Genomic DNA, 23898 nt, shown 5'->3' with positions numbered 1-23898 from the left:
TTCTTTATGGAAGAAGAGAACGGGAAAGCATATGATATTTCATTAGCCAAATGAGTAAGATGAATAATATCTGTTAATGTGTTTAAGGATTCTATACCTTTGCTCATATTCCAATTAATTATGATTAATTCATATTAATAACATCCTAGGTGCTGCTACTTAAAAAAAATCCAGTCATATTTAATTACCTTATTCTCTTATTCTGTCAAAATTGTATACCAATCAGAGCACAGGTGCTGATTATGTGCCAATTTTGCTCGACTGGGCCTTTAAAATTCTACCCTTAACTTCAAATGTATAGAATGGGTGGAAACCCCATCCCACAAACCCTATCCCAAAGACCGCTATCCTGCACAGATAGTTACAATGCTGATTCTTGTAACATAACTTAATTTTCATCAATATTTTATGTTTAGTCAAACCTGTGTAAAAACCACCCTGGTTAGTTCCAAAAAGTGGTTTCTCAACACAGGTGGTCTCATTATGCAGGTTGTCTCTTAACACATGTGGTCTCTTTATACAGGTTTCTTTTAACACAGGTGGTCTCTTTATACAGGTGGTCTCTTTATACAGATTGTCTCTTAACACATGTGGTCTCTTTATACATGTTGTCTCTTAACACAGGTGATCTCTTTATACAGGTTGTCTCTTAACACAGGTGGTCTCTTTATACAGGTTGTCTCTTAACACATGTGGTCTCTTTATACAGGTTGTCTCTTAATACAGGTGGTATCTTTATACAGGTTGTCTTTTAACAAAAGTGGTCTCTTTATACAGGTTGTCTCTTAGCATAGGTGGTATCTTTATACAGGTTGTCTCTTAACAAATGTGGTCTCTTTATACAGGTAGTCTCTTTATACAGGTTGTCTCTTAACACAGGTTGTCTCTTAACACATGTGGTCTCTTTATACAGGTTGTCTCTTAACACATGTGGTCTCTTTATACAGGTTGTCTCTTAACACAGGTGGTCTCTTTATACAGGTTGCATTCATAATGAAATCACTACAATGGGGAGCATTAAAATTGGTCTTCTGTAATAGCAAAAATCAAATAGGTCTCAATGTTTCTCATTTTAATTTACAATATTGATAAAATTTCATCATACGGTCGGTCATAAGAACTTAATGGCAGACTCTTAACCCTTTCACCCCTATGTAACTTTAGAAGACCACTATGCATTGATGTGGATGAGTCCATTATGGTCTACGGTGGTGAAAGGGATAAACAATCACCATGAAAAATACTATAGATCTATTCGAAATAATTTTCTTCATAGAACAAGTTATCTTTTACGCTATTTTCTATGACAAATTTATTTCAATGATAGAAATAGTAGCGAGTGAAAAACTCCTCTATGAAATCCTTTGTCTTCCTTTGTGATAAATAAGAAATCTGCATCTCATAGACCTACCGTCTATGGTGTGTTAACCCTAAATTCTAAGACTGGGTCATATTTTGTGTGTAGCATTTTTGGATCTTGCTATAATCTAAAGCAATAAAACATTGCTAAAAGAAACAGCATAGCTCGCCTATGTATGTTATTATAAAACTGCAACTATCAAAAGAAACACATGTATAGTAAAACGTTGATATAGTGCCTGTCATTTTATTTGCCACCTCACTTACCACCAGGATATTTCAAGGACTGTTTAATGTGTAGAAACATCTGTGTGAAGTGATTGTTAAGAAATTAACAAAGTCCAATTAAGCTGTTTTTGGGCCAAAAAATATGAAAATATGGTCCAGCACATTGCTTACACTCTATATAAATGACTTAAACTCATAATAGACAACTGTGTATTGAGTGTGATGATCCAACACTGTCTGGAAAAAAACAAAACTTTAACCTCGGAAGGTGGGACGCCGATGCCAGGGTGACTACATTAGCCCCCCTATTCTTCGAATAGCCGAGCTAAAAAACATATTCATAATCATACAGTACTGACCGATTTATGGGCAGGAATAAGAGTTGTATTGTCATCCAGTCCGACCAAGATGAAGAGCTCTGCCAGGCTGTTGTGGATCCGGACTGGGGAAGACTCCGGCATTATCTGGTCGGACATGATTACGTATTGATCATTAGAAGGTCAAGGTCGGGGTTCAGGAGTCAAGTTGAACAGAGTTTCATCGGATCATTTTCCTGCAACATATTGAATCACCTGAAAGTAAATGAAATAATCGATAGCTTAATATTTTAATAAATTTAATCAATCATACATGTATTGTTTATTTGCGGGACAAAGAAATGCTATATCTGTACGTGGAATTATCATACTCTCCTGTATGTATTGTGATTTTTTTTTTCTTTGCAAAACTGCCACTGACAAAGAAATACAGCAAATTGTCAAGATGAAGATAAAGAATCTTCATGACAGGCTTATGTCAAGATTGTTTATTTCAGATACCAGTAAGTGATGTCATTTGTTGATCACGTTTTGAGGGATTTCATAATGATCAAAAAACACCAATCTATTACAATAAAATGATGTCATGAGGCATCACATTTCAGATGACAAATATTTTTGACTCAAACAATTTGTTTATATAAGCACTTTATTACTCATCAAAGTTTATAAAAATGTATTTCCTGGACTAAAGGTTGTCGAGTGCAGTTGTGCTTTGCCTCGGGTTTTACCAAATTTGAAAATCCCTCGGGTGGAATTTCCCTATCCTACACCACTGGGCATGAAAGAGGATTTATGTCTCATTCCAACTACCAAAATGAGCTCAGAAACCATGAAAATGCATTTGAACTTGCCACCATTTTCAAAATATCAATTTTTCCCCTGAGCTTTTTAGACGAAAACTAATTAGCCAGTCAGATTAAACATATCTCATATTTGCAAACAGTGTTTGCGCAGAAAAATTAATCACATCTTTCTAACATGTATGGTAAATGTATCGCAAAAGGTTTTTATTTCATCACGTCACCTTTTCCGCATTGCGGCATCGGAGAGTTCCAAATTCGTGATGTCACTTCAGTGTTGAGCCATAATGTGACGTCACGTCACGTGAAATTGGGTGTAAGATAGAAATTTCCTACACCCCTTTCCTACCCTGGACAGCTCTATCTTACACACAGGGAAATGAGAGAATATTGGAAATCTTGATCTAATATGTATTTATTTAAGTCTAAAGCATGTATATAAAAGTCTGGGGAGAATATTTTTTTTAGCCTGGACAGATGTATCCACACTTTTACCGGTATAAGACTAATCAAATTTCTAACCCCCTTGGGGGTGAGATAGGGGAATCTCAACCCAAGAAGGAAGATTCTTAAGTTGCCAAACATAGGGAATTCCCCTGTCTCAACCCTAGTGAGACAAGGATATCTCACACTGGGAAAAGTGTTGATACTCCTGTCCAGGATAAGAGAAATCCTGGTCTCGCCCTAGGGTTGAGACGGAGGATTCCCCTATTAATAACAATGGTATGACATCACGTCAACAATACAATGACGTCACGTCATCAATCCATCAACGTCATGTCAACCCTGAATTTAGCCTGTAATGTTAACCCTTTCACCACTGTAGACCATAATGGACTCATCCATATCAATGCATGGTAGAGTCTACTATAAAGTTGCATAGGGGTGAAAGGGTGAACATAAACATTATGCATATGATATACACAATGGTTGAACAGGGTACAGAAAAAGAATCGTTCACCTAGGCCTCCTGGAGGGTGAGATAGGGGAATATCAGCCCCTCGGGGATCCGAGTAGCACTTCAAAAAACTGTAGCTATACCCAATGGAAGCTGTTTTCCCTGACATAATAAAGCTTTGAGAAATCCTTGCAAGACTTTTATGAAAAATTATCAAAATGTAATAACCAAATAGTATCAACTATATATGTTGTTCTTAGAGAGAAAAAAAAGGTGGGCCTAGACCAGGATTCAAACTAAGGATCTCTGATTGTGATGCTGTCGCTCTGAACACCTGAGCTACCTGGTCTGTGGAAGTGTCCATGGCAGGGTCAAATGTAACACAGTTTTATCCAAAGAAAAATTAAAGGGTGGGGATGTTACTGTATATACAAAACCACAGAACAGTGGAGTCTCTATATGGATCAGTAAAAGTAAAATGACACACTTTATAGATATAACCAAACAAACTTTTTATCAGACAAATAATGAAAAATATATAGTCACCTGATCATACGGGGACCTTCAGCAAACCAGTATACACTGCAGTAGGGGGAGATCATTGGGTAGAGAACATTTGTCACGTATCAGAAAATGTATATGTATGCTAAGTCACACATCCTACACCACCAGGTGAATAGATATTTTGTATACATGTATTATTCATATGAAACAAGCTAGAGTATAGAATGATTAATTTCCTTACCCACTAAAGCTGTGACCTTGATTTTAAATTGGCAACACAGGATGTACATGTGATAACATGTGTACATGTAAATATCGGGGGGTCAGGACTGAGATGCTCAATGGTGACCTGAGAAAGCTTAGTAGCTAGTGGCTTGTTCAGTTAATATTCAATCTTAAGTTTCGAAGTTTTCAAATTTAGGTCATATTCTGGACCATTGAACAGCTTAATTAAGGATGTACTCTTCTGAGGTTTCAATCACATTCAAGTCTCGCTTTGATCTGGTGTAATGGGTTTTTGTAATATTTATCAAATTATGATCAATTCTATTAGAAAACATGCATTTGAAAAATATGTCAAAAAACTAGATGCCTGTTGTTTGTAGAACTTTTTTTACAAGAAATTAAAATATTTACCAATGCAGCGGCCATTTTGAAAATGTGTATTAATTTGTATTTCTTCCACTTCAAAAAAGGCCAAAATTTCACCTTTTTCGACACTAGATTGATCACTTAATTAAGTTGTCATTGTGTCGCCATTTTTAATTGTAGCGGGTTCAATTTTGCTGTACATTTTTATAATGTTCAATATGATAAAAAATAATAGGAAACAAACAGGAAAATTATACATTATTGATATTTATTTTACATATTTAGTGTAACTGAAGCACTTTTGATTTTTTACCCCGAAAAAGGTAAAAAAAAATAACACAAGTGATAATGGGACAAAAAAAAAAGCACAATGACCACCCATTTTTGTAGATGTTTTAGAAAGAGAAACACATTTTTGACCTAATTCATTAAATATTAAAAAAAGTTAAATTCCACAACTTTTTATATCAAGCGTTTAATCTGCAAAAAAATGGTAAAAAAATAGTATTTTTTCATTAAAAAATAGGGGGTAGGGGTAACTTAAATCGGCTTTCTGAGTTAAAATAAGATTTAGAAATTTTACTTCCATAATTCCAAAGAAAATAATATTTTCATCAATTCTACCAACATTCATACATATCTGATAACACACTTGGAAGAAATTGTATGAATTTGTTCTGCAAATGGTCAAAACCCAAAAAATCACCTAAAATCACATGTTGTGTTAAATTGGTATCTTTGACCGATCATAACACAAAAACGAACACACAGACATATTTTTTATTGCATTTTCTACTATGCTATTAACTCCTTTTTCCAAAATTCCATATAAGGAAAAAATGTTTAATACAGGATTTTTTTTTACTTCTCCGAGGTGTACATCCTTAATCCTTTTAATGTTTGTGATAATCACTAATGACCTGAAACTATCAGTAGTTTGATTGGTATAATACCCAATCTAGAGTTTGGAAGTTTTCAAATTCAGACCACCCTTTTAGACCATTGAATTTTACGTCACAATTCTGTTAGAAATTTATGCCTGTGATATCAACCTTTCTTTCAAATTTAAGGATAATCACAGTGTTATCCTGAGATCACTATATTAGTTAATTGCTTGGTACTATCCAATTCTTCAGTTTTGAGATTTTCAAACTCATGTAGCTGAACTTAAGACTGGGTCGATTGTCAGTGACCAGAAAATTTAATTGGTAGAGCGTCCGTCTAGAGGACAGGGTCCCGGGTTCAAGTCTTGGTCTGGCCATGCATTTTTCCATGTAAGCTGTTACAGTGGTGTCTGCGACCAACCCTTGTTTCAAGCATTTGGTGTATGCTTGGCAAGGGTATACCCGAACCTGGGTTTTAAATAGTTGTGTCTTTTGGGGCGAAGACTTAAAAAAAGGAGGGAGGAATGTAGCAGAACTGAACTGGGTCGATTGTCGGCCATTCTGTTAGATGACATCCGAGTCAATGCAACCCTTCTTAAATTACGGGTTCTGTTGGGATGACTAGGATATCTAGTGCAAAATGTGGTTTCCTGAGTATAGTATACAGTTCTTAAGTTTGAGGAAATTGGAGGATTCTTCATCTTTCGAAATTAGAAACACAATTAACATTTTGTTTTGCTGAATTGGAATACTGTATTTTACATTACCATGGTATAGTACACTCAACCAATCTAAAGGAACTTATGAATGCTCTTCTGAGTCAGTTAAAAGAAATGAAAAGTGTTTCAGGCCATTGTAAGGTCATTGGCTATAGAGAACAGATCAGGATTCAGACAGATGATAGCATACGTAAATATTGGGAGATTCTCTGTGTCAAGCAGTCTTATTAGTGTCAACAAACCATCATGGCTGTAACAAAACACAGAAATTCTTAAATGGCCAAAAATTAACTTGTTTTGTTTCCCCTTTTTGGCTTTCAAACAATTAAGAAATGACTGCATGGTACTGTGGGTAAGAACAAAATATTAGGTACCACTTAATTATCATCATGGATGAAGTGAAAGCATTTTGGACTTAAACACCAAGTGCTTGATTACATTTTTGGGGAAAAAAGTTAGTAGTGTGGGCACTCATGGGCCTGTTTTGGTCACAGGTGTTATATGCAGTGTTATTCCTAAACACATTTCAAATCTATGAACTTCAAAGTGGGTCAAGGTCAAATTTGTTAAAGAACCTTGATAGAAAACAAAACATGTTATTCAAGCTGAATGTTTCTGCTCTCTAGTCCTTAAGGACCATCAGGAAAAGTTGTTTTGGCTTTTTCACAAATTTGACCTTTGTGATCAAAAGGGGTCAAGGTCATTTTTCAGGCAATTTTGATTGCCCTTTATACCAGCAAATTACAAGATATTGTTAAAAGATTTTAACACATTTGACCCTTATGACCTTGAAAGTGGTTGAATATGTAATTCATTAAACAATAATTACCCTATTCTCAAAAGAAAGATTTGTTACTCTATGCTTATAAATCTTTAGAAAACAAATCCTTGAAGATTTAAACACATTTGATCCTTGTGACCTAAAATGTAGATCATGGTCATCATTTTAACAACCTTTTTCAACCCTTCTATCTGCAAGTATGAGTCATATCTATCATAAAAAAAGTTTGTTTGAGTGTTTTAACAGATTTGACCCCACGCCCAGTGTCTTTAAGAATTAAGGTTGCAGCTTGTTTCTGTTGGCAAACTTTATAGTACTATAGTGCCCCATGCCAGCAATAAGCTACAGACCAAATATAATGACCATATAGGCCTATACTATTTTTTCATTCAGAAGGAGTTATTTGAATATTTCCGCACGTTTGACTCCTTTCGCTGTTTGGAGAAACTTTATAACGCTCAATGTCAGCCAATTACTTGGTATTACTATCAGTTCTACCTACATTTTGCATTTTCAGAAAAAGGTTGTTGAATATTTTAATAATTTTGCACCTTGTGACATTGAATATACTGTAGGTTTAGGTCATATCTTTCCACAAACATATATCACTCTATGTCAGCAATTACTTGACACAGTCCCAAAGGGCGAGGTGAGCTAAAAAAAACACTAGGATAAGTACATGTACAAGGGAAAGCATTCACAACTACGGTACCTAATACAGAATTTATTCTGCATGAAAATTAGAAACTTATTCAAAATTAAAACCCAGCTCTAAATTAGAAACTTATTTGACAAAACTTAACATATTCAATGTGTGAAAAAATATGACTAAACAGTAAGATTTAGGATGTCTCCTAATGGACTAAAAATGAAAGCTACAAGATAAAGTTAGATTGATTAAGATCAAATATGTGACAATTTTGTGCATTGATAATCAATAGGTGATGAAGTGTGTTTTTTGATTGAATGTCCTGCTTTAAAGATTTGAGAACTTATATACTCTCTGTGTAGCAGATAAATACTTTCATATATCTTCATTAATGATTTTAAAAACATCAATAAATTCTTGATTACTATAAAAATTATTGAATATAAAATCGCTTTACCAATTGAGCTATCTGGTTGCCGACAATCGACCCAGTCCAGTTTCACTAAATCCTTCCATCCTTTTTCTAAGTCTTTTCCCCCGAAAACACAACTGTTAACAACCAAGGTAAATAGAGGATCCCTTGCCAAGCATACACCAAATGCTTGAAACAAGGGTTGGTCTGAGTGAGAGGCACTACTGTAACAGGACCGAGGAAAAATGCTCTGCCAGACCGGGGTTTGAACCCAGAACCTTCGGAACTCTAGACGGACGCTATACCAATTGAGCTTTCTTGTCGCCGACGATCAACCCAGACATGTACCGCTACAACTGAATAATCTTTTTAATATTAGGAACAAAAAGGGTGTCTTTTATTTGTAGCAGAACTGGTATTAAATTAAGATCAATTAAAGTAGAAAAGTGTCACACAGTTTGGGGTGTATGGCCCTGGTTCAAATCCCAGTCTGGCCGTGCATTTTTCTGCTCCTTCTTAACATTTGCCTCTGACCAACCATTGTTTCATGCACTCACCAGGGTGATTAATCAATGTAATGCTTGAGTGACAATAGGAGTATACCGGAACCTGGATTGTAAACAGTATATTGTCTTAGGCGCTAGGATATAGCTGTAAAATTCCATGCTCACCTGTCATATTTGCAGTGGATGATCCCAAGACTACAGTCACTGCATGTAGTCATTTGGGAAACCAAATCAGTGAAATGGCTTGTCGATTTAATCACAATTTAGACAAGGGAATATATATACTAACTAGGGGTACATTCGCGTATCCGGTTGAAACGGTTGAACCGGTTGAACCTGTAAAGAAAACGACAGGTACAGATTTGGACCGAGGCTGACCTCAGGAAAATTTGGTACGTGTAGATTGAGGGGTCCAGACGTACCTGGCCGAAACTAAACTGCTGAATATTGCTAGTTTGCGTTATTTCTTTCTAAAACAATGTCAAGCCACATGTAGTTTTTAAGATACGTTATGTAATTTAGTGGACGCGTGAGAGAAGGGCATAATATTCTTGATACATTGTTTTTTTATTCTCCGAAACTGTGCATTTTTAGCTCTGCTTATAGAACGGTCCAAGTGTGTTCGTTTATCGTGGAAAATTTCTGCGCCACACGTATGGATATTCCAGCAAAACATTACAAACCTTTTGCATACGTCATATGTACTTACCTTCACTGATCATGTGCTTTCACCTGTCATCGCGAGAATCACGTGCGTTTATGTAAGACGGTACGTAAAATCTCACCTGTAATAATTCAACTTTCGCTTTTGTTTTTGCACTTTGACCTCAAAACTAATACTCTCGGTATTATTTTCAAAATGTAATATACACAACATTAAAAATTGAAATTTAATTATTAGAAATTGAAAACAGTACATTTTATAACTATGTTTTGACCACAATGCTGTTAAAAACTCAGGAGAAAAATAATCGTAAAGTTTAACTTGAAATCTTAAAATATAGTCCGGGCACATCAGTCCCATATCAATGGCGGCAATTAGAAACATGACAGAAACAAGGAAGCGATGTAACTGGAATACATGTGCTTGTCTGTCGATCACACTGGTTGTTGCTATTATTTACGGTTTGATAAGATCAGGTAACACTATGTGTGCTTGTTTTGTTGTTGTATTGTTTACAAAAATGACGAATACCATTATCTGCTTTTGTGCTTTATTATGTTAGCTTGTGTACTGAAGTATGTTGACACTGGGACAGTGTTGAATAAAGTTTAAGCCCAAATATCGTTTTAACTTTTCAGATATTTCCCGTCGACGTGCAAGACGATCGGAGATGTACATGTGACAAATTATCTAAAAGTCGTCGGGGGTGGGGGCACCGATTTTGTTTGTTCAGGACTGAGTCTTTATTGCGATGCTTGTAAATTGACCTCATCTTGGCCAATCCAAGCCATCTTACTCAAACAGCATTAATCAGTTTCTTCAAGCTATCGAAAATTGACTATCACAAATAGGAAAAAACATTTATTTGAATTTTAATCATTGTTACACACACTCATTTGGAGCTGTTCGTATCAGTATGATTTGTGTAATATCAACATGTAAAATGTTACATTTAAACACTTACATTATTTGCAAATTAGTGAAATGTTTGATGGTGGCGAAACTGCCTGCATCTTTGAGCAAAACCATGGAAGGCCTGATGACGTCACAAATGTTGCTGCATGACGTCATTCAGACGTGTTTACAACAATGTTTATTTATAGGCATTTCAGTCAAATCTTCTTCTGTACTGGTGCTCGTCGGCATTTTGATACATGTGTATTTGGACAAATTATTAACTGAAACCCTTACTAATATGACGAATTTGCCTGCACTTATGTTATGTTGATGTGTGCTGTGACCCATATCAGTATAGCTAATTATGTGTATTTCAGACATTTGTAACAAGCCCCTGTGCAGAGCTCTTTGGTATATTTTTTCCTGTCATCAAACACACACCATATGCATGTATCTGCCTCGAATTACATCTGTAGGTTTAAATTGTATGTTATTCCCCCAGCATGTTTTGGGAGGGATGCCAGGGCTGGGGTGCCCCAGGCTCATCCCTCTTAAGTAATATAAACTCGCACCAGAGGCACCTTTCCCTTCATTCGAATTCTCTCTTTCTTTTCTTCTCTCAAACTCCAAATCATTCATTCCTACATTCCCACCTTACAGTTTAGGTCCAAATTCATCAAGAAATTTGAATCTTTAAAGTTCAATTGATTCAAGTTTGATTGTTATTTCTCTTCTTCTATCTGTTGAGAGGCATACTGGCCTTCAAAACAAGATGATAACAGTTGCTGTTGGAATGCACAAAAGTCATAGTCATGTCAGTCATATTTTACAGTTTATTTAAATATACATGTGTAAAACTAGTTGCCTCGTGACTGCAGTGAACACATGGACTATGCCAGTGTCATTTCCTCACATTTAATGTTTTAATATAGAAACTAGACATGTTATAAACATCAAAACACTTTCCATTTAATACAATTGTTTATAACATGTTTTGCGCTTGTATATACGTCATAGAATGTTATGAAATTGCGCTTCATCTAAAGTTCATTTATCAATCTAGGTTAGTATAAGCCTTTGATTTCTTATTAATAATCTGCTAAAATATATTGCCAGGGAATTTTAATGATTTTAGTGGTTTAATTTGCTTGGCAATATCTATCTTTTAATAAAAGATAGGTTTTGCCAATCAAAACGACTGAGAAACCATTGAGACATAAAATTTATGTCTCAATGAGATTCATCAGTTTGGTAATACTTAGAATGTAATATGAAAGTTTTACTTTCTACACAAGCAATGTACGTATTAAACGTGTCGCAACTGGTTCCTTAGTGAGCAAATTGTATTTTTAGCTCGTCTATTCGAAGAATAGGGGGGCTATAGCAGTACCCACGGCGTCGGCGCCCCACTTGGTTAAAGTTTTTGGGCAAGCTGTATTTTGGTGTTAAACTCAACTTTTAACTAATTTTACATTGTAATATGGTTACAGCAATTGCTTTGAGGTTCCTTATTAGCAACAAATTGGACCATATATCCTCATTGTTGGTACAAAACACAAGTTTTTTGGAATTGGTTTAAGTTTTTGGGCAAGTTCTACAGGTTAAAGATTTAGGGCAAGTTCTAGTTCTTTTGAAGCTACTGGGCAGATTTCAACCAAATGTCATGGGGATCAAATATTTAAAAAATCAGAAAGGAGTCTTTTATCATATCAAATCAAACATTATTATGAGTTCTATATTTTACAGTAATTTATTTTAGCATATATGGTAAAACGGGGTGGGTACTTTAGGGATAAAAGGGGTAAAATAACTTTTTCTACAATGTTTGAAGAAGAACTTGAAACTTTTAGACATGGTAGATATATGTATGGAGGGGTGCACAACACTTTAAGATTTTTGATATGACCCCCAGGGGCTGGGCCAGAGGGGGTGGGTTACTTTGAGGGGATATGGGGTGTGTGCCATCCAAAATGTAGTTCTAGTTTCCTGATCTATTATCTAAGATGGGACACCCTGCAAAGGCCCAATTACTATTAGCACATTTTACAAAAACGATTTTAATAGATGAGCTATGCTGTTCTCCTACAGCTCTTGTTTACTTGTACAACGATCTGACGAATTTTTATTTGTATGTCACTCGACCCGGGACGTTTCGCCTATAGATAGGAATCATATACACCAGCATCAGATAGGTTACAGGTAGGTTGTAGATCTACCCCCCTCCCCTGTTATGTCAATATCGGGTCATACTCTGAATTCTTGATTCAGTTTAATACTTTTATAATTCACCGGTGGTTTTGTTATATCCATATTTGTATTAACTGAAGAAAAAGAAAAGAAAAAGGACAGGACCCTACAAATATTAACCATATTCCTCTCATTTTCATCTTCAATTTAATTTCCTGCTATTACTGTGCTGTAAAATTTCTAAATATACATAGTCCCTTTTCTACAGACTAAAATTCAAATATTTTTTAATATTTTTTAGTGACTGCCTGGGAGAGAAGTAGCACCAGGCGGGAACAACATTCATTGACCTTTCTATCTGAAGTGACAAACACTATTGGTTGGCTACTGTTGGGACAAAGTGAGGACCCAACTCAGATATCACAATCATTTTCCAGTCATCTGCTTGAAGTAGTTAAGGAGGATTTACAAGGGACCTACATACTCCTCGTCACATGGCTGTGTCCTCTTGTACCAAGGGAGATAACCTCTGCAGTAGCAGGAATAATCTTGCTTGTTTTCCTACTGTTCACCTGTATAATGTCTAGAAAACGGTCAAAGCGTGACAGCGCTGACAGTGAAACAACATCTGAGAATAAACTTCAAGGTAAAATGATGTTACAGAGGGGCAGCATCAGGAGTGGACATCGACGCAACTCTGAGGCTGACCATCAGGGATTGGGGATGTATGATCAGCTTTGCAGACTGACCTATGGAAAAATTGTTTGGATTTTAGTGATTTTGGCATTCCTGGGGAGTCTTCCATGGGAGTTTGTTCGTTTATACCAGATTGAAATTGCTAAGAAAATGGCAAATCTACAGATTGTAAGTTCATCAGTATCTTTCAGTAGTATATAACATCTTAAAATAATGAAGTTTTATTTCCATTCTGTGGGAGATATGTGAAACTTTTCTTGAGCCTTTGATTTTATATACTTAAATGTATTCTTGAATTCAACTTTTATATCATTTAAGTGAAAACAAAATTTTTACTGCCAATATATTTTGGGTGGGAATTCAGCCTTTTTCACAATGAGATTTTGACATATTTTTTTCAACGTGATAAAAATCTTGGGAGATTATAGAATGTATAAGATATATACACTGTATCCGAGCTCAATATATTATTTGACTTATGGGAAGAAGATTTTTAATCAGTATACCACCACTAGTGGTAAAAGCATGCCATATATGAGTATAAACGTGTACTAGTATTCCCATAGGTTCTGATATTTTTCCCACAGGGTGTTCCCAAGGAGTGTGTGCCAGATCAAATGTCGTTCCTACAGAGTTTCCGCAACTGGCTGTTTAGCATGTTGTCATGGCAACCAAACCCATGTGAAAAATACTACAAGATGCTGATGGTGGACCCTTTGTGGGAGGTGTCTCCGATTATGGTAACACGCATATAGAAACTACTTGTTGTTTATTTGTCTCTGATCATAGCCTCTTCTGAACCCAGAGTTGTTTTCCTTGCTCAAGTAAAATATGTAATTTAAAGTCCTAAAATGCTGAGGCTTCTGTGATATGTGTAGCGAATTTTCTCATTAGAAGACCGTCAAGTGTGAATGGAGTGAAAATTGATTTCCAAAACAGTTACCGTACAAAATCAATTCAAAATTATTTGGGGTATCTGATCTACATATTAACCACAGAATTTGTTGTTTCAGGTGATATCGTCCACAATAACCCGGTGTATAATCTACCCGATGGAGCTTTTCTTTGAAGGTGTTGGACGGAGTCTCAGACTTTTCTTCACAGAAATTCCACTCCATTGGCAGCCATTGATGTTTATTGCCATGGTCATCATCCTTTTGATCACTATATTAGTACTAGGTGGCTACAGACTTCATGTTCCATTTCTTTTTAAAATGGAACCTAAAACGCCTGTTATTGTTAATAAAAATGTGGTTGTTTATAATCCATCGCCCAATGAGAACTCTTCCGCCACGCCGAAGATCAAACGGGGAAGAGGAGGTGGCAGGGCTAAAGTATTGTTAAAGAATCTACAGGAACAGGACTCAACATATGGTAGAAAAATCCAAGTTGACGATGATGCATCAAACAGACCAACAAATAAAACCACAAAAAAGTCTGGTCAGGGGAAATAATCATGGAAAAAAAATATCATTAATCTGACTATGTGATGTGAAATGTTCATCACTGATGAATTCCAGCTAGGTTACACCTACTTTGTGTATGAATGAAATATACATATCATAATTTATATTGTTCCTACAATCTCGTGGGTTGTACACGTTCGATATAGGGAGGTGTGAATTTTGCACTAGGTTTAGGGGATGGTACAACATACTGTTAAATGACACTAACTAGCGTACTTAAATAATCTGTGATAGTTTTTATACTCTGAGATTTTAAAAATAAAAAGTAATTACTTGTCAGTGTCTGTGTGTCAATGTTGGTCTGTACATCTGTGTGTTCATATAGTAAAAAAAACTTGTATTCTCCAGGGGTCACACTAACTTTCGCTCTCTGCACGCCTGGAACATATTATAGCAAAATTAAAGGCTCAGTGTGTGAGACAAGAACACTTAGTTTGATCCTTTGATTTACATCAGAAGTGGCTCCTCTTATCTTCAAAGGACAGGAATAAGCCTTAGCAATTGGTCAAGTTTTTTTTTACCGGAGACCAATCAAATGGCTATAAGCATGTCTTCAATTTTGCTATGACATATTCCAGGGATGCAAAGAGCAAAAGTGAGCGTAACCCCTGGAGTATCGAGGATGCCTGCATGTAGGGCTCTAGATGAATTTACTGTTACGAATATTTTTTGGTGTGTCCATGTCCTGATCAAGCCAGTTGCCTCTTTCAAGACTATTTCTGTATGAATAAAGTCTAGCATGATCTGGCCTGGGTTGTACTACCGCTGCTTTGTCCTTATTTCCTCTGGTTAAGTAGCTCTATCGATACTACATTGAATATTCCTTTGTAATGTTTGTGCCATTTTGGATTCACAAACTGAAATGTTGGGTTTGTATGGTCAGAAGTGTTGATACGGTGGTGTTTTATAACATCCTCTTTGCTTCCTTCTCTCAAGAAGATCAGTGTAAAATGTTATTAGGCTGTATTAACCGCATTATGAAGGAGGATTCTTCGGGAAGTCGTTTTTTTGGGTTAAATCTGAAAATACCAGAAAGTGTTGCAGAGGGTTGATTGTGGAAATATTCTTACATCTAAATATGGATGTATTAAAATTCCCCAGATAGTGATAATTAATAACTTAATATGGATGTATTAAATTACCCACATAGTGATAATTAATAACTAAATATGGATGTATCAAATTCCCAACATAGTGATAACACGGACTTAGATAATTCCGTGGTGATAATTAATAACTAAATATGGATGTATTAAATTCCCCACATAGAGTGATAATTAATAAATGACATCATGTAATTTCTGTGTTGATGCATTTGTTAACAGATTATTTTTACAAAGGTCAAGTATGAGAATACCTGGAATGATTTTGTATTCTCGGGTTTTAAGGTCAAGACCAACGTCACTATTTATGAGTAGTTCACATGTTCCTTGTTCATTGTTAAAGCATTCTGAGTACAGTATACATGCCCCCTTATATGGTAATCCAAGGTCAAAACTACAGTGTCTGACTACAAGTCCTTCGAAAAACTTGCGTACTCTTGAGGTCAACACTAAATAGGTCGTACGTCGGAGAATTCCGAAGTTCATGCAAAGAATTCAGCGAAGTTCTATGTTACCCAGCAGACGGATTCCACAAGATATACACTTGTAAGTCTGGTCGTAGAGCGTCGTCATCAGAACCATTGATTAAAGCCGGTAAACCCAGCATGACGTTGCCATGGTCATCTTAACCTATTGATAATTATAAAAAAGAAAACTACAGTGTTTGTTGGACAATTTTAATTGAAGCCTTTTGGGGGACAACATTGACAGTGTAGCACACACACACAAACACATACGCAACACAGGCTGTCCAATACAAAGGCCAACTATGTTTACAATGTCGCGATGAAACACAATTTATAGCAGTTCGATTTCATCTGCTTCAAACTTATTTCTTGATATGAAGTCAAGGGAGGAAATGATAAAATATTTTCATAGACCAACATTTATGAGTTTCGATACATTGTGATAGAGTGAAATATAGAGAAATACTCATTTAGTCACAAGAAGTATCATTGTTTTTAATTATAAGGATCTATACACCACTGCCAAATACTGTAACTAGGAACTACAAACTTTTTATCAGCATGACAATAACTTCTATACATTCTATCTGAAAAGAAACTCGTGCCTTGCGAAGCTTTCAGGGGGAAAAAAAAGATAGAAATGGAACAGGGTCAGGAGGGGATTTAAACCTTGAACATGCAATCGCAACGCAGTCACAAAAATCAAGTGAGCTCAAAGCCACTACAGTTGCACCTAGAATGAAATTAAGGGGAGATTACTCTATGTATGAAAACTACATTCCCTGGTGCTTTGCCAGCGGTGGGACATGGATCCTTTATTGTAATACATTAATATATAGCAGTTTATCTTAACTAATGAATTAAACCTCTTTTAGGTTTTAACCGATGAAAACAAGTAACAAAATCTATTGCAAAATGCAAAAGAAAGATCGCTGATGTTTACCGCTACTGGACTGATAGCATGGGCATTGTTAGATATGTCAGAACAGAGAAATAAAAATTAAATATTTCTGTAATAAGTCAGCAAGTAAAACAAATTTTGAAAAAGTCAATTGTATGTATATAAATACACCAATCTAGTTAAACAACTATGAATAAAAGTAAAAAATATATATATGAAAATGACGAAAATATGATTTTTCTTGATATTGACTTTTAAGCTTTAACCCTTTCACCCCTATGTAACTTCAGTAAACTCTACCATGCATTGGTATGGATGAGTCCATTATGGTCTACAGTGGTGAAAGAGTTAAGTTAATACCTATGAATGAAATATTTTGACTGCAATACATTAAATACTAATTTTAACATCTTGTTCCGATATTAAGAGAAAGTAATAGTGACATCTGCTTTTGTGGTATGTAATGCCTCGCTGTGAAAACTGTTAATGTTGGGCTGAAACAATGATGCATGTGAACCTCGGGAACACCTGCAATTATCACATGATAAATATCAGACGCGCAACACACACCAGCGTACATGTAATCGCCAGTATGTCGCACACAATAAACCAATCATATATACAACATTAGCAACATTTATCACAAAAAATGACAATGAAATGTATTTCATAAAATCACAAAATGCTCATATAAACTCCATCACTCGCTGGGATATTACCGGTACCAAACAACTTGCCTTTAAATCTCCTTTAATAGATTCCTGGCTAGAGTATTACATAACCTCTCCACAGTTTTGAATTACTATTTACTACAAATATTTCGAAACATATGGTCAGTTTTACTAGAAAATTATCCAGCCACTATTACAGACATCTCCAAATTGGGCGGTAGACAGACTACACATCTACCAACAATGGGCAATCCTCCAGAGAGTGAATTAAACACAAAGACACACATGATGATACAGAGCAGGACACTTAAACAATCTGGTTCTAAGAACCAATCATCACCTTCATAAAATAAAACCTAGGCATGTTCAGTATGTGCGTTTGTACAGTTCATGTGGATGTGGAAGTGTACAAATATTGTCAGACTATCGGTAGCCTAAATAGCGATTCTAGCAGACCTGCTAGTTTAGCTTGTAAATATATAAACTGTATACCAGTATATGAATACACCTGTATATTGATACAAATCTTGGATGGAAAGTCACTCTGTATGCATTGAAAAATGTTTGTATTGAAGGTTTAAATGTCATGATTTTTTTTTTAATGAAATTTATCATTTTGGTATCGGTTGTAAATAATAAAATACATTGTATATATATATATATATATATATGCCAAGTTTGTTTTGCTTTACAAACAGTTTGTGAAAGCTTAAATTTGTGAGTTTTTGAAAACACCTGTTTCATTTGTCAAGCAAAAAAAAGAGTGGAAATGCATGGTCTTAGTTCTAGTGGTGTTGTGGTCTACGCAACAGTTTGTGTCGCAGAAGTCAGCTGTCAAAAGCATGTTGTCTTAACTGTATTCTTATTATACAGGCTGTCAGATGGATGGGTAATATAATGTTTATCATTTCTCCCTGAGTGTAAACCTGGTGTTTATGGTTTCAGTATCAATCTGTCTGACATTCCTTGTGATGTGTGCCTTTCCGACCTGTTTCACAAAATTCAGATGAAATGTCTGGAAGCAATTTTGACACTTATTACCTACTCAGCACATTGTTTCTCTCATTGCTTGATAAACGAAACAGGTTTTTTACAAAAAAAATTCTTCAAATGCTGTTTGTGTAAAAAAAAAAACCATTTTAATGTCACTACATGTACATGTCACGTTGAGACCTACATAACAGGCTCACAACCTTCATGTTAGTGTGTGATCATACAGATTTGTGCATATACAGCAATGGAATGAATGAGGGGGGAGTTCAATGTCTCGGGATTAATATAGACAATGAAATGCATAGACTAGAATTCTAATAGTTTAGGGATTGGGAGAAAGGAGGGGAGTACATTACGTACCTTTTATTTGTACCAAATATATACAAACTAAATCTGGTGAATAGTCCAAGATTGGGAGAATATGAGAAAGAGGGCTTATAATGTACATTGATGGGATATCATATTTTTTCATTAATACACAACATGTCTAGCAAATAACTTACAACTGCCTGCAGCTTGAGTGTGGGCAATATTTAGATACACAAATCTCTCTTCACGTTGGCATTTATATATATACAAGCTGTTGTGCAAATATTCTAGATTCCTAGGAGCTCAACGGCAATATGATGTCGACAACTCCGCTTCATATTGGCAAGGAAATCTACAATGTCAGACAAATAATCTAGAACTCCAGGACGCTCAAGGCTAACTCTGCTTCTCATTGGCACTGATACAGGACCGATTCCGTCTTTGCGTATTGCAAAGTTATCTTCTCTTGGGAGCAGGTATTGATTGTTACGTCACTTGTTTGTGAGAGCAACGTCATCAAATTTTGAGAAAAATGACGTAATTTTCTCACACAAACCAATAACGTAACAATCAATACCTGCTCCCAAGAGAAGATAACTCTGCAATACGCAAAGACGGAATAGACTAGCTTAGGTAGGTTACACAGATGGGACTTTGAACGCCTATATATGTATAAAGCTATATATATTGTAGAATTCCTTTCATTACTAAATAAGGCAAACACTTAATATTTTCACATGAATGTTGATTAGCAAGTAAATTTAGTTTAATGCACCACAAACAGATAGAAATCCTGCATGTATCCTTATCTGATAATAATACAGATATAAAAGCGAGTTGATATAGCTATGCAATATAAGCCCTTTCATTGGTAAATCTTGCTTTCCACTTTCCTGACTAGACCATGCGATACATATTTCATAAGACAACTTTCTTTATATAATGTGTCTGGTTCTATGAATACCAAATTTGTATTTAAATACATCGTGACACTTCTTCGAAGATACATGTATCAAAAAATAAAATGACCAAGATATGATCACCAATGTTCATTACGCTCGTGTAAAATAATGATAAATAAGTTACACATACTTTGTATTCCCAATACTGTAGCCTTTGAAAACAAATCGGGTGATGATTAAAATGTACTAAAACAGATACAGTAAATGTACTGCCATTTATGTGACTGAGAATGAATGTATCTTCATTAATAGAATGAACAACGAGATTGTGGCTACACCATTTCTATAGACTGGAACACATGATGATAGTAACAGATTTATGGAGGACAAGGCATCTCAACAGTTCACAATTATCAAATGAGAAAACTTTACACCAATTGAACAAAGAGTCAAAGTATTTTATGACACAGAGTTGTCTCCTCCTGACTAGACTAATGTGAGCAATCAATTTGATGGACTTTTAAATAGTCAATGACTTTATTAACGCTATCAATGGCTTTCTTTTCCACAACCTTAGGCCAAACAAAAATAATCTGTTCCACTTTCCCTTCCTTCCAACGAATTTTGGCTTCTCTATTTGTCTTTCTTTTTTAATAAATTTTAATAATCAGTGTTTCAGTTTGATATTTACACACCATTTTTAAAAGTAATGTTCAAAATAAAACAAGGTTTGTCCGTTTACCTGATTTGAAAGACAAAAATGGAATAACAATTCTATTTGTCTTTAACACTTAGCTACAGATTGGTGCCTCAACGACTCGGTCACCTGTGTACCCTGCATAAGTGGACGAACTATTACATTGCTGGGTACGTTACTGGGGCAATTTATTAAAGAAACTGTCCAATCAGTTCTCTAAGACACTGGATGAAACTTGCAGATTAGTGACGGCTTGATAAACCTGGCCTTATTGTACATATCAGGGGCATGTTCGTTTATATGCAGAACAATCGGTTTGTCTTTTTTTTATATGAAACATTTTTGTAAGTTGTAAAAGGCTTTCCGTATAATTATACACAAATTTTAGATCCCTACAAGTATAGAAAAAAGTTCTAGAATTGTTTCTGACAATCATAGTAGCACTTTTGTCAATGATTAAAACTGGTCTAGTTTTATTTTCTGTCATATACTATTAAAGGACATTGTATTTAAACTAGCACTGAAACTGTAAAAACAGATGTGGTACCTCAATACTTGCCTTAAACAGATATAAAACAATAAAATCAAGAAAAGAAAAAAAGAATTTGTAGCATGAGCACTCAGTTTGCACTTCAACACTGGTAACGAAAATATTGGTATAATATTACAGCTAAAATCTGAATTCCTCCATCCGCACAGTCCTCATACATTGGAGATTCCCTCAGAAGCCTTTCATACACTGTTACAAGTATATCCAGTGGCAGATCCTTCAGACCTTAAAAAGGGGTGGGCTGAAATGAAGTCTGGGGCCCTCCTATCAGAAATCTTCTATCCACCATAGCTATCTCTTTAAAACATTTATATATTGAGATTACATGGCTTTTTCAACCATTTCATCCAGTGAAATAACCAATATTGATACAATCATGAAAGACACATGTACCTATCCTTTTTAAGGACAAACAACTGTCCTCAATCACAACTGTCCTAAATCACTAGCGTGACTACACTGTATTTCTAACGATAACTTTCATCACAGACTGCAATCGGAATCGGCAATCTCTCCCTCAGAGTCAATGCTTTCCAGATCTTCCATGTCCTCGCTAACCTCCGGCGTGTCCTCATCTAGGAGCTCGCCTGTTAGTGCAACGCGAGCATAGTCATCTGTGTCTATTGACTTACAGAAGTGGATGGCATATTTGAGTTTTTCACGCAGCACCATTTTGCAAGAGTAGCGTGGCATCTTGAGAAGGAAGAAACAGGTGTAGCTCTCTGGCAGAAAGTGGTCTGGGGGGCTGTATTTATCCAACACCTGCAACACACACACACATACAGTTATTGACCTCAGTAGAGGTGCATGCTAACAGTAATAAACCTTGTATATTACTGCAAGGGGAAAAACTCTAAATTCATTTTTCAATTTACTACTTTTGTCTTGAGGCTGCAAAATAACCAGCTTAGCATCTTGCTGTATAAGTTTTTTAATTTCTAAAATCATATTGGATTCTCATTTTCACTCATATAATTAAAAAGAGGAAAAAAAAAAAAAAAAAAAAATCTAATATGCACAATTGCATGACAATCAATTATAAAGACTGTCAATTTTCGGAACATGATAAAAAATAACCCGATTGCCGAGAAATGGGAAATACAGACTTTCATTGCTAAGGACATATGTAATAAAATGCTATAAAAGAAATCCTTACCTGTAGCACAAAGTCACGTCCTCGGAAGTCTGCAATTGTACGTGGAAGACGGGTACGGCCCCAGACAAAGCGAAGGAACAGCGAACGCTCTGTGTTTGTGAAATCCTCCATGACCTCCCAGAACCAGAGTACAAGCGGCGCTGTGGCATCTATACCTTTGTATGTGGCTACAGACTTAAGCAGGTTCAGAGGAATGTCAGGGCTGCCACACACCTACTCACACAAAGATTAGAATATACATACAGGATGACGTTTGCCTATACAGGATTATGTATGGATGATACCGGAACACAACACAGATACAATAAGCAGACAGTAGAACTATCAATATATCAACAACAAACCCAAATTCCAGTCCAGTAAACCGAGAGAGAATTATCTATAATATAAAACTAAAAAATATTTATTTTACAACAATTATGAAACACATTTTTACAACTTATATTAATCACTCTTGTTGGCCCGCACATTAGCGTGCCGGGGGTATTATTGTTGGAGGAAACCGAAGTACCCAGAGAAACCCCATGTGGTCTGACAGGTGACCCAAACCTTTTCACATTCAATCAGGAAATCGAGACACAGCCGCCTTGGTGAAAGGCAAGTGGGCTATCCACTGCACCACCTGACCACCTCGAGAACTACCTACATGCCTATGGTAGCATAGTCTGCAACTCCACTTGAGTAAAGGAAAAAAAAGACATGACTGCTGATATACCTATAAGTTATCCATCTCTGTGAAGAAACAAAGCAGAACGACCTACATACAGTGTATATATACCTACCATAGTCTCCAACTCCAGTCCAGTGAACAGGGAAAGTAAAGCTACTGGGATCACCTTCGTCATACCCTCTCTTATCCACTTCACCGCGTCGTCAAATTCATGAAGTCTGAAACATAAATCAGATGTGTTTTCATCAGTTAAAGACAAGCAATGTTCAGGGTAATTCATTTTACGATTTTCATCAAAAGTCAGAAAATTGTTTTAATGTTTCCTGTTCCAGAAATAAATTTTGAGTACTGGGTAGTTTCTTAAATGCCATAAATCTTTGTTATGCCATCATTTGCAAAACAAACAAAAAAGTAAATAAAAAAAACTTGCAAAATATAAGCATAGCGGTAATATAATAGGTCAATTATTTAAGTGTTACCTTGAAATAATTGACCTACAAGTTGTTTTATTGTTGAGAATGACAAATTTGTCAGCTTGACAAATAGTTTGGAAGGAATAAACCAAATCAGCCCAAGATTATACCTTTTGCTGGAGTATAATTAGAAGCCACTCTGGACCACGTGCAGTTTATTGGTAAAGGTTCCTTTGCATGATGTGTATTATAATGTCTCTTTAAATCTTCAAAACACTGATAAGTAACCTTACTATAGGAGATTACAAAGTAGGTAGATATCTTCAGACCTAACAGCCATATATATGTACACTTTCTGTGTTGTGTTGTTGTCCTGTCAACATGAATAAACAGTTCCTCTGATGAACCTCTAAAGAGGAGAAAGCGCTAGGTATACAGTATATCCTATATCTACCTGTAGTTGATAGTCAGCTGGATAAACTCAGCCAAATATATACAGAATACC

At 35.7% G+C, this 23898-nt stretch overlaps 3 protein-coding genes across 12 annotated transcripts in view; 1 reads left to right on the top strand and 2 right to left on the bottom strand.

Moving 5' to 3' along the window:
• Nucleotides 1-9448, bottom strand: part of LOC110466222 (DENN domain-containing protein 3-like) — a 39411-nt gene extending 29963 nt beyond the window's left edge. The window contains exons 1-2 of one of the 4 annotated variants that reach the window (XM_021522604.1): nucleotides 9361-9448; nucleotides 1947-2159 (exon numbers count right to left, since the gene is read on the bottom strand). In XM_021522604.1, coding sequence (XP_021378279.1) covers nucleotides 1947-2063 — 117 coding nt within the window. In that variant the 5' untranslated portion in view covers nucleotides 2064-2159; nucleotides 9361-9448. Of the gene's footprint in view, nucleotides 1-1946; nucleotides 2160-4151; nucleotides 4319-4350; nucleotides 4373-8816; nucleotides 8938-9360 lie in introns of those variants that run through there. The other 3 variants (XM_021522607.1, XM_021522608.1, XM_021522606.1) reach the window with 3 other exon arrangements.
• Nucleotides 9449-9679: 231 nt separating this feature from the next.
• On the top strand, nucleotides 9680-14843 carry LOC110466223. The gene is made up of 4 exons (XM_021522609.1): nucleotides 9680-9791; nucleotides 12701-13263; nucleotides 13683-13835; nucleotides 14109-14843. Exons 1-4 carry the CDS (start codon nucleotides 9680-9682, stop codon nucleotides 14547-14549), a joined length of 1269 nt encoding a protein of 422 aa, XP_021378284.1. The 3' UTR covers nucleotides 14550-14843.
• Nucleotides 14844-19556: 4713 nt separating this feature from the next.
• The window catches only part of LOC110466242 (E3 ubiquitin-protein ligase HERC2-like), a 107613-nt gene continuing 103271 nt past the window's right edge, over nucleotides 19557-23898 (bottom strand). For all 7 annotated transcript variants that reach the window (XM_021522639.1, XM_021522640.1, XM_021522641.1 and 4 more), the window contains 3 exons: nucleotides 23093-23198; nucleotides 22311-22523; nucleotides 19557-21916 (listed from right to left, as the gene is read on the bottom strand). In XM_021522639.1, the coding sequence (XP_021378314.1) occupies nucleotides 21638-21916; nucleotides 22311-22523; nucleotides 23093-23198 (598 nt within the window). In that variant the 3' untranslated portion in view covers nucleotides 19557-21637. The remainder of the gene's footprint in view (nucleotides 21917-22310; nucleotides 22524-23092; nucleotides 23199-23898) is intronic.

Source organism: Mizuhopecten yessoensis, unplaced genomic scaffold (assembly GCF_002113885.1).
Source record: "Mizuhopecten yessoensis strain PY_sf001 unplaced genomic scaffold, ASM211388v2 scaffold11125, whole genome shotgun sequence".
Lineage (NCBI taxonomy): Eukaryota > Metazoa > Mollusca > Bivalvia > Pectinida > Pectinidae > Mizuhopecten > Mizuhopecten yessoensis.
Note: the sequence above shows the minus strand (reverse complement) of the source record. Positions and strands in the feature narration are given on the sequence as shown.

Coding starts and splice junctions, on each gene's coding strand:
- LOC110466223 (XM_021522609.1), top strand. CDS start 9,680: ATGGCGGCAATTAGAAACATGACAGAAACAAGGAAGCGATGTAACTGG. Junction 9,792..12,700: donor TTACGGTTTGATAAGATCAG/GTAACACTATGT, acceptor AATATTTTTTAG/TGACTGCCTGGGAGAGAAGT. Junction 13,264..13,682: donor AAATGGCAAATCTACAGATT/GTAAGTTCATCA, acceptor TTTTTCCCACAG/GGTGTTCCCAAGGAGTGTGT.